This window comes from Ursus maritimus, unplaced genomic scaffold (genome assembly GCF_017311325.1).
Source record: "Ursus maritimus isolate PB19 unplaced genomic scaffold, ASM1731132v1 scaffold_14, whole genome shotgun sequence".
NCBI lineage: Eukaryota > Metazoa > Chordata > Mammalia > Carnivora > Ursidae > Ursus > Ursus maritimus.
This window is the reverse complement of record NW_024423786.1, coordinates 63,990,676-64,002,596: the sequence shown is the minus strand read 5'-3', so window position 1 is coordinate 64,002,596 and position 11,921 is coordinate 63,990,676. Positions and strand designations below refer to the sequence as shown.

Below are 11,921 nucleotides of genomic sequence, written 5' to 3'. Positions count from 1 at the left end.
AGATACATATATGGAAAGGCTAAATGAAAAAGTTGAAGGAAATACTAACTTCAAGGTAGTGTTTAGGTCTGTAAAGTGAAAGGAGGATTAGGATGAAGGCTTCCACTGCATCTATAATTTAAAGAGTAAATATGCCAAGTGCTCATCTGAGGTGTTGGTGATTCCCCTAGAAGTTTCTGTATGTTTGAGATATTTCACAATTTTAAAAAAGCAAGCTACCTTAAGAAACTAGAAAAAGATGAGCAATTTAAATAAAGACATTCAGAAACAGGAAGAATGATCAGAATGAAAAAATTTTTAAACAGAAAAAAAATACAGAAAAGTAATACAACTGAAAGCTGGCTCACCGAAAGATCAATAAGAACTGATAAATCTCTGGCCAGACTCATCAGGAAGAAATAGAAAAGATACAAATTACCTATTAAATTGCCAATTAATTGGACAATTTAGATGAAAGGGACATATTTCTTCAGAGAAACAAACTACCAAATTTCACTTCAGAAGAAACATAACTTGAGTCAAATGCTATCTCTGAAAGAAACTGAATTTGTAGTTAAAAATCTTCCCACAAAGAAAACTCCAAATTCAAATGGCTTCATTGGTGAATTCTACCAAACATTTATAGAAGAAGTAATACCAGTTCTATATAAATTCTTCCAGAAAACTGTAAATCAGGGAATATTTTCCAACTCATTCTATATAGCTAGCATTGACACAAGCTGATACACTGATATGAAAGCCAAACAAAAACATTATAAGAAAACTACAGCTCAGTATTTCTCAAGAACTTCCTAATAGGGGAGCCTGGCTGGTGTGGTCAGTAGAGTGCACAACTCTTGATCTCAGGGTCCTGAGTTCAAGCCCCACACTGGGTGTGGAGCCTACTTAAAATAAATAAATAATAATAAAAAATTTTTTAAAGAACTTCTAAATAAAATTTTAGCAAATTTAATCCAACAATATTTAAAAAGGTAATACATCATAATCAAGTGGACTGATCCCAGAAATGCAAGGTTGGTTTAACATAAGAAAAGCAATCTGTGTGACTTATGATACAAAAAAAAGAATCTCTTTAACACCACACAATCACCTTAAAGATGTAGAAAAAGAACGGGAAAAAACTCTAACATCTCTTCCTGATTTAAAAAAAAAAAATCTCAGCAAATTAGGAATTGAAGGTCACTTCTTCAACCTGATAAAGAACATCTATGAAAAACCTACAGCTACCATCATCGTTCCTGGTGAAACCCTGAATGCTTTCTCCCTAAGATCAGAAACAAGACAAGGTTGTCTACTCGTCATGGTATCTGTGGACTGGAGGATTTAGCCAGCACAATAAGGCAAGACATAAATAACTAAATGAAACCCAAACTGAAAAGAAGAAATAAACTCTCTTTATTCACAAACAACATGATAATCTAAAATGTCATGGAATCTATAAAAAGCTACCAGAACTGATAAGTGAGTTCAACAAGGTTACAATACACGAGATAAACAAAAATCAACTGTATTTCTTTATATTAGTCACAAAACAAGGAAACAAATTTCTTTAAAATATCACTTATTAAAGCATCAAAAAATATTAAAAACTGAAGGATAAACTTGACAAAAAAAGTGGAAGTCCTGTATGGTGAAAGCTATAAAGTATTGCTGAGAAAAATTAAAGAAATGTTAACAAATGAAGTAAAATACCATGTTAATGGGTCATTAGACTGAATGTTAAAATATCCACACTTCTCCAATTAACCTACCAGCTTATCCCAACCCAAATCCCAGGGACTGTGTTTTGTAGAAAATGACAAGCAGGTTCCAAAATTCATACGGGAATAGAAAAAACCAGCCACCTGGGTGGCTCAGTCGGTTAAGTGTCCGACTCTTGATCTCAGCTCGGGTCTTGAGCTCACAGTTTTGAGTTCAAGCCCTGCATTAGGCTCCATACCCAGTGTTAAAACAAAACAAAACAAAACAAAACAAAACAAAACAAAACAAAACAAAAGGAAGAGAAAAAAACCTTAAAGAGCCAAAACAACTTTGAAAGGAATCAAGTTGAAAAACCAGCATACCTGATCTTCAGACTAGCTAAAGGAATCAAGACAGTGTGGAACTGGTATAAAGACAGAACAAACAGATCAATGGAAAAGACTAGACAGTCCAGAAAGAGACCTACACACGTGGGGACAACGGACTTCTGACAAAAGTGCAAAGGATATCCACATGCACAAAAGTAAACATCAATCCATACCTTTCACCATATAAAAATTAACTCCAAATGGATGATAAATATAAATGTGATATCTGAAACTATAAAACTACTATAAGAAAACATACGAGAAAATCTGAGTGACTCTGAGTTAAGCAAAGATCCTTTAGATGCAACACTAAAAACACAATACATTTTTTTTAAACTAACAAATTGGCCTCCAACAGCATTAAGAAACTTCACTTTCAAAAAAAAACGCTGTTAAGAATATAATGGATAAGCCACAGATGGGGGAGCAAATATTTACAATCAGATATCTGATAATAAACCTATATCCAGAATAGATTTTTAAAAAAATTCTCAAGGGGCACCTGGGTGGCTCAGTCAGTTAAGTGTCTGCCTTCAGCTCAGGTCATGATCCCAGGGTCCTGGGATGGAGCCCTGAGTTGGGCTCCCTGCTCAGCGGGGAATCTGCTTCTCTCTCTGCCCCTCCCCCTGCTCGTGCTTTCTTTCTCTCTCTCTCTCTGTCAAATAAATAAATATTTTTAAAATAAACAAATACATAAAATAATCTTAAAAAAAAAAACAGGGGCACCCAGGTGGCTCAGTCGGTTAAGAGTCCGCCCACAGCTCAGGTCATACTCCCAGGGTCCTGGGATGGAGCCCCACGTCAGGCTCCCTGTTCAGTGGGGAGTCTGCTGCCCTCCCCACCCCTCTGCTCATGCGCACATAATCTCTCTAAAATAACTACAATCTTTAAAAACAATAAAATAAATTTTAAAAAATTTAAAAATTAAAAAAAAAGAAAAGAAACAAATTTAAAATACAATGAGATTCCAGCCTACGCCAATTATAATGGCTAAAAATTAAAAAGACCATCCCAAGTGTGAGGAAAGATGTGGAAGAAAGAAAATTCTCATAGATTATTGGTGAAGGTTGAAAATAGTACAACTACTTTGGAAAACAGTTTTAGAAAGTTAAACATTCACCTACCACGTGATCTAGCCATTCCACTCCCAGATGTTGACTGGAGGGAGATGAGAGCATACACCAGCTCACAGACTTGTACACACACACTCACAGCAGCATTACTTACAACAGACAAAAACCACAGAAGTTCAGAAGTCCCTCAGCAGGTGAAGGAATAAACCAACTCCAGTGTATCCCTACCATGAAAAACGACTTCCACTACTCAGCAATATAAATGAACTATTGACACGTCCCACAACAGGAATGGTAAAACAATTATGCAGAGTAAAGAAGACAGAACACATATACTGTACGATTGCATTTACATGAAATTCTAGAAAATGCACAGTCATCTATAGCGGCAGAATGCAGCACAGCGGCAGCAGAAGGGAAGCGTGTGAGTGATGGAGATGTCCACCATCTTGATTACGGTGATAGTTCCACAGGCGTATACACTTGTTCACACATATGAAACTATACCCTTGAAGTATGTACATTTTGTCGTCTGTTAATTTTACCACCATAAGGCTGTGCGAGGGGGAAGGAAAGGAAAGAACATGAACAGCAGCAGGGATAGAAAGGGAGAAGGGCACTACATTCGGCTAACATCAATGCCTTTTATAAAATCCAATGACCTTCTATAATCACAAGTTACTCAGAACAGTATTTCCCTCACTAGACTTTCTCCAACCTCAAAAGATACTTGAAGTAAGGGCTTCCGTGCTTTCAAATTCTGAAATGTATATATGAAAGGACGTTTTTAAAGTGAGTCCAGGTTTCGGTGTTGATGAGATAAATGGATGGTGTGGACCTTGATGCACATTATTGGCTAGAAGTGATGTTTATTGTTCAATACTGCCAAGCTCTCTGTTTTCCTGTCTACAAAGTCTGAAAAGGAGTTTAGAAACCTGCACAAGTAGGTGTCGTAGTAATTTATCTACATCACATCCAAGTTGTACTTGGGCTTTTTACTTGAGTTCAGTTCTACTGCTGAAAGAAGTATAAAGGGTTGGAGACAATGGCAAGAAATAAGTTTCCAGCTTCCGTATTAAGTGTTATTCAGTCATTGCTCTGAGTAAAGCTATGGAACCTCGGGGGCTCAATTATTACCCAACAGCAAGATTCATCTCTACAGAGAAGCTGTCAGAAGAAGAAAACTAACACCTCACAAGCTCCCTGACTGATGGCTGACTGAACCAGACCACAAACTGGTATTTTATGGCCATACAAATTACAGAATGCAATGTTCTAGAGGGTTCCTCACAGTGACAGGAATTAAAAGGCATTTGTCTTCCTCACAGCGGTGGTTAGGTATGAAGTCCAGACCGCATACGTTCACTTCTACTCTTTCCTCTCATAAACCCAGAATTGTGGGTCTATTATTAGAACTGAAGGTCATGTCACCAAAAAGATCCTCTTCGAGTGATCAATCTCAAAAGAAAACTCGTTTCTCTAAGCTCCTATTAAATCTGTTTAATATTTTTAATCTTTGTAACCATAGGAAACACACTCTGCCTATGCATTCTTTAAAGGTGAACCTTTTGCTTCTAAACTTCTTTTTTTTTTTTTTTATTCAGAAAGTACCTATACGTCTTGGGGCGGGAGTCAGTGCATAGTTCACATTCAGCCTATCTGGGCATTTTGTGACTTTATACAACTTAACACTACAGTTCCTCAGCCCTCACCTGATCATACTCAAAAACTGTAGCAATGTTAAAAAGCAGATTTTTTTTTTTTTTTTAAGTGAAGCTGAAAGTTCCTCATCCCTGGACCACTTGTTCTATAACAGAAAGAACAGCGAGAGTTTTGTCCCTGAAGTCCCATCTCTGCCACTTAATGGCTATGTGACTCCCATCAAACCTCAGCCTCCTCTCTGGAGAAAGGGGATAATGCCCCCAAATGGCCTGAGACTACTGCGAAGAGAATATACATGGAAACGACAGATGTTTGTGCTTACGGCTGCATATCTCAACTCCCTTCAACCTCCCTGAGATATTAACACTGAATTTTACCCAGCTTCTCATCAGAAACAATAAGGACGCTGTTCAGACACTATTCCAACCTTTGTCTCGTCTCCAATACTTTGCAATCCTGGGTATCACTTACTCTGCCTTCTTTTCATAAAATCAGACCTCTACACTGTGTAGTCTGGGGTTATACATCTAAATGCAGCTTAAAGGGATGATTAAACAATGAACATGAGAGAGAGCCTGGTGTATCCTAGCTCTATGGAGGTGAAATACAGTTAAGATAGAGCCAGTAGGAGCCTCAAGGGGCAGAGACTAGAGCGCTGGAAAAGCTGACTGTGAAACCCAGTTAGGACCGAAAGTCTAGTCCAGGCCCCAACTACTGCCCTGCATATGATCTGAGGAGTAAAATGGCCAGAGGATTTAGTGATTATAAAGACTAAATTCACGGTTTGGGGGAAGAAGGGAGGAGGTGATGGCAAGATTCTTGTGTGACATGAAGAAAGTTCCAGATTCGTGATCTTACAGACAGCACGGCATCATGGAAGAACTTAGGTGCAGGATACGGTCTATTCCTGAATACAGGACTGCACGCTGCTGCAATGCGTTACCGGTGCTGCAAATTCAGTGTATCTGGCCACAGAAACGAATATTCGAGTCATAAAAAGTACAAGGACACAGGTAGAAAGAAACTGCAGGAGTCTAGAATTAACAGTGATTAATTAGTGATTCAATGAAGCAATGGACGCTTCCACCTACTAGAGTACCTACCTACTGAGGGCACAGAAAAACAAACAAATAAAAACGTAGGGACTGAGCGGGGAATTAACTGACTAACCTCAAAGGTCGTCTCCAATTACAAGACTTCATATATTTCTAGTCAGTGGGACAGTCAGTCCTGTCTTACAACACAGTATTTTTTAAGTCAGTAATTATAACTTAACCCCCAAAGCTACACACATACACACCTTGTGATCCAGTCCCAAAACAAAGAGAGGGGGATTCTCACCAGCTCATAAGGACCCACCAGCACAATCCTAACATTTTCAAAATGAGAATGGTATTTTATAAAGAGTATTAAAAGCGTTTCAGGGTTCATTCAGCTGAAGTCCTCCTCACCTAAGTATCACAAGTGTGTGAAGTGTCTGACTCAGGCCCAGCTCCAGCTATACCCGCTGCCCTAACTCCCTTCCCTGCTTCAGGCGGCGGGATGACTGGACATGAGGTCGTGGGTTTGACAGCTGGAGCAAAAGTGACAAGCTCTGTCAGGACACAGAATACCCAGAGGCCAAAAGAAGACACACGATCCCGAGACTATGCAATTTCTACACAAAAATCTGGATAACAAGATTAACTAAAAGAATGTCTACTATACTTGTGAATTTCCTCACGGGCTGTACTGAGGGTTCTGGATGAGAGCAAATAAATGCTTACATTACATGCAGACACAGTTGATGACAGAAATAAAACGTTTTTAAGAGGGGGTAGGGGCAACACTGAGGGAGTTCAAAGCCGAGATAGTGAGTTCAACCTATGGCAAAGGGTTAATATTCAGAAGTCAGCTGATTTGTCAGGTTCTTAAAGAACAGAAACTCTAGTGAAGAAAGGAAATATGGGATTCACAAATGACAGCCATAAATATATATTTAAAAAGTACGAGATTCACCCCTTAACTAAGGAACAATGACTGCTAGAAATGAATGTGCAGATTTTCATGGCCTATATACTAAAATATTGAGAAATCAGCTTATTGCTGATGTATGGCAATGAACTGAAGATCAGAATCTAAGCCTGCCATCCTCTTATTTATTCCAATTAGATATTTATTTGTCAGCTAAAACCCCAAATTGTTTATTCCTACCTCTCTGAAGAGTGCACCATAAAACTGAACAATGTATGGGCAATCACTACTCCGCATTACTACATCCAAATCCATAAGAAGTTGTTTTTGTTCTTTTTCATCCACTGTTGACCGAATTCTCTGGAAAAGAATGACAAAAGATGTCACAAAAACATAAAACAACTTTAGAAACCTGAGAAAAACCACTACCATGACAAGACTGAAAATTTCTAAGCAAACATCATAAATACTAACCAGACATAAAAATTATCATCTTCCTTAGACTTTACAAGAACAATTTTTATCACAGAAAAACAAAATAGCACTTAGGATTTTTTTTTTTTTTTAAACAAAATAGCACTTAGGAATTCTTTAAAGGACACAGGGCTTTTTAACCACAAGCATCCAGGGATGACATTGGAAGTTATATAACAAAGTTCCTAAGCAGTGAAAATCAACCCTCACGTGCAAAGATAAAGAAAAGCATAAGGAGCTCTATTTTAAACATGTGCACAGATTCACAGATACCTTTATTGTATGGAATCTAGGTTCTCAAAGCAAGAACAGCCCTCCTCGCTCCCTGGCAACCTTACCCGCTAGCATCCTCATTTGTTAGAGATGGAAAATAGTCCACAACAGGTCACAGTGGGAATCAGTGTGGGTGCAGCACACAGACGACCTTCCCGAGCTCCCAAATCCTACGCTGGAATTCTCCCCCTTTTACCACATTTGCTATACACGTTAAGAACAAAAAGTTCTACCTGACTCTCCACCCCATGGGTCAGAATGGAGGGCAGCAGGAACATGTGGAAGAAAATCTCCAAATGAGGAGGGAGAGGGCTCTTTGTTCCTACCCTGATGAGCCCCTCTTCCCCGTACACGGCAGACCTGGGGTATACCCCTGACCCACCTGTACAACTTCTCTGCACACTTCTAAAAGACTGCCACGAAAAGCCAGTACCCCCACCGCCCACTGCCCACCCGGGAACAGCAGGGTACACGGAGACGTTCAGAGGGACAGTTCCCACTGCACAAGAGAGACAGGAAAGAATCAAGTTCAGAAAACGTAAAACACGAATAATGAAGTTATAGTTTCACACCGAGGCATGCAAACAACTTTTTTCTCATAAAAAAAGTTCACAATGTCACACCGCGCCACTGCGTACAACACATGGTACATACTTACAAGGCAAGTTAGTATATCAAAAAATACACAAGCTGGCATTTTGTCTTCCAAGGTATCTGTCCTCAATGCTCTTGAAAGGGATGAAGGCAGTCAATTAAATTCTTGAGCCCATTTTACAGAAGAGAAGCCAGAGGCACAGAGAGATACAAAAGATGTATTCCATGTAACATGACAATAAACAGTTGTAGAAGGAATAGAAGCAAGTTCTTTGATTTTCCTTTCTCCCCACTAAGGAGGAATTCTATATATTCCAAATATGAACACATTTAATTTTGCTGTTTAAAATGGATAGCCTGATAGCTACAGTACTTCTTATCAAATAAAATTCACTAACCAGCAACTGTCTTATATACACACTTTTACACTGAATATCACTACCCAGATAAACAAGAAATAAATAATAAGAACAAAAAATAATGACAAAATAAGACTGACACTTTTAAAATTAAGAAAAATTGCCTTCTTTCTCTCATTTCTATGTTTTCATAGTTTGAAGATTAATGATCTTTCTTTTAAATCAACATCAGGATAATGTTTGCTCAAAAAGTGTATTTTTAAAAAGTCGAAATAGCCCAGAGATGTAATTTGTTATTAGTTCAAAAATTTTGGTAAACATTTTAATTACATTTATTCCTGTTTTTAAAACAATAACATTAAAAGGATAGCTGTGAAAATACTAGTTTGGGAAGGCAATTTTTTAATAAAAACTTAACAATCTCATATATCTACATTTAAAAGACAGAGAGCCGGTAACTAGAGACAAATGGGGAAGAAAAAGGAAATGATACTCTGGGGAAGACTGCCACCAACCGAAGAATTCTCACTATTAAAAGGTTTAAAAACTTTTTTTTTTCTATTTTCACTTGTACGGATATATGGGCAAGTATAAATACACTAACTCACACTCATAGGGCACTATTAAAAAAGATGTCCTCTTTCCTAATTTGTTTCCCCAAACTGGTTATACGGTTTCTAAATTTCCATTTGTACAAATGCTTGCATTTCAACTATTGGAAAACATATTACAGCCAAAACCTCGATCGTTATCATGAATAACTGACTCCTGAGGACAATTTCTACACATACTGCAGCAGCTACAGAAGGGATGCATGTTACTACATGGACTGGAAGCCTGACTGAAGACCCAGCATCGGACTGGTATCTAATTCTCAATCCTGGACCAGATTAACATGAACCGGGATGCAGAGAGTTCCTGGCACAGCTCAAACCTTTGAGCTCATCAGCATGGCAGTAAAATCTATTCATCTGTAAACTATTCTTCAATGCCACTAGTAGTACAAAACAGAACACGGGGCTGCTGGATGGCCTACTGGTCTACCAGGAAATGGATTCCACTCTTGGATAGTGGTCAGCGGATCATCATCTCTTCGCGCTCTCTGAACATCTGGTCCAAGGGACAGTGGGAAGAGGGTCATGCGTAGAGAAGTAGCTGCTGGTGTGGAATCAGAATTGTTTGGGGCTGAGCAAGAAGAGCTAACTCTTCATTATACAGAAGTTTTAGGATCATACTGCAACATGTTATTACATGAGAGCACTTAATAAAATAAACCAATTCAAAAGGCCTAAAGGGCTCAAAAAGGGGATTAACCACAAGCACATACCTATAATAGTGGTCGCTTCAAATTAATTATTTTAACTCAATTAATTCAATAAATGTTCAATTTGAAGAATACTTAACCATAATCAATGACTCAAAAGAGAGAATTCTTAATATAAGAGTTACGACCAGGAATGCTTCTCTGATGGAACAAAAAAATGTGTATGGATAAGATTTTTACCACTGGAAATAAGTACAGCCAGGACTTTCTAATATTAAGGGAGAATAATCACCCAAATTGGGACACGTGAACAAGAACAAACTTCCCTTCCCTTTATGAAACTGTCCTTGGGAGCTCCCCTCTCCCTGCTAGATGAGACGCTGCTTGATTCATGAATCGTTTCATAAAGCCAATTAGATCTTCAAATTAAGGAAGAAAAAAAGGCTTTCCTTAATAGAGGGAGGAAAATGGAAAATGGAAGTGCAAAAGGTGACACCAATTATACATAAAAATCTCTTGTAACTAGAATGTTTAGAAAGCAAATGTATTGACAAATGTCTTGAATCACAGAAAACTTTTATTTTATATCATAAATTTGAAAGTTAAATAAAACTGATGTTTATTTGAGTTTGGAAAACTAGTTTTTTTTTTTCCTCTTAAAGAATGGGGTTGAAAAGCTCACACAAGACCACAAAATATTCAAGCAAATCATCTCAAGAACCTTAAGTTTTGGGGTGCCTGGGTGATTCAGTCGTTAAGCATCTGCCTTCAGCTCAGGTCATGATCTGAGCCCCACAACCCCGCATTGGGCTCCCTGCTCAGCGAGAAGACTGCTTCTCCCTCTCCCACTCCCCCTGCTTGTGTTCCCTCTCTCACTCTCTCTGTCAAATAAATAAAATCTTAAAAAAAAAAAAAAAAAAAAAAAAAAGAACCTTAGGCTTTTTCAAAAAGTTTCATTTTCAACCAAATATCAGAACTCATTAAAATCAGTAATTTTTTCATTATGGGACTATTGAGCTCTTTTACTTGTCACTATTTCATTAACCTAGCTTGTTAACATGCTCGTAGGACAAATTATACTTTTTGAAAATCCACATCGCTTTTCCAATAATAAAGTGTTCAAATTATCACAAGTTTTACTTTATTTGAAAAAAAATAAAGAGAAAACACTTAAAATCAAAACAAGAATTACTGCCCTACATTAAAAGCTGTTTTACACAGTAAAGAAATTGATATACTTGAAGCTAAAACAATTTTTATAGTTGCTGTCCAGATTTGTATTCAAGGTGGTTTTATATTCCAACAAAAGCAGGTAAGTGCCAATAAAAACAGCATGAAGCTACAGATCAGCAAAACCAAAATGACCCCAACGAAGTCTTCCAGAGACACAGAAAAAGGATAAATACCCAGTTCTCGACTTTCATGATTATTGGAGTTACACATGGTTCTTCTCCAATTAAAAATTAAAGAGCCCAGGGGTGCCTGGGTGGCTCTGTGAGTTAAGTGTCCGACTCTTGGTTTCAGATCAGGTCAGGATCTCAGGGTTGTGAGATCGAGCTCTGTGTTGGGCTCCACACAGGGTGTGGAATCTGCCTAAGATAGTCTTTCTCCCTCTCCCCCTGCACCGTCCTCTCCCCCACCTGCTCTCTCTCTCAAAAAAATTAAAAATTTTTGAAAATTAAAAAAATGTAAAAATCCACAGAGCTTCACTTTTCTAAAACAGTCAGTCCAACTCATGCCATTGGCTGGAGCAGCCGCAAACTCAGATAGTGGGAATTCCACACAGATTAAGCTGCAGTGATAGAAAGTTGACAGGTTCCATGAGACAAGCTAAAAAAATTTAAGTTAGAAACTGTCCTCTTGCCCTGTCCTACCTCGTGCACAAAACACAACAATGTCCATTCTGAGAACAGTCCAAATCACGCAGACAGAAATACCAAGAAGTGGTTGAAAGGTTGCTTTCCTTCTCTCTGCGCAACGTGGCATCTGGAAGTCATTGGTAAATTTAAATGTTGGCAGCTTAAACTTGGCCTTCATTTGGAATGCCTCAATGTTTAACAATTTAAATTTAAAGCATAAATATTCCTTTACTGATAGCGAACAACTATTTAAATGTGGCGTGGTTCCAGATGGCCTCTAAATATACTGGGACCTTCACACTGAGATGATTCTTGCACATTATCTCTTAACCCTGCCAACC

The 11,921-nt window shown here is 38.2% G+C and overlaps 1 protein-coding gene across 1 annotated transcript in view; it reads right to left on the bottom strand.

Moving 5' to 3' along the window:
- The window catches only part of MAP2K4 (mitogen-activated protein kinase kinase 4), a 133,413-nt gene that overhangs the window by 44,035 nt on the left and 77,457 nt on the right, over positions 1 to 11,921 (bottom strand). The window contains exon 4 of the mRNA XM_040630050.1: positions 6,998 to 7,117. Within this exon, the coding sequence (XP_040485984.1) occupies positions 6,998 to 7,117 (120 nt within the window). The remainder of the gene's footprint in view (positions 1 to 6,997; positions 7,118 to 11,921) is intronic.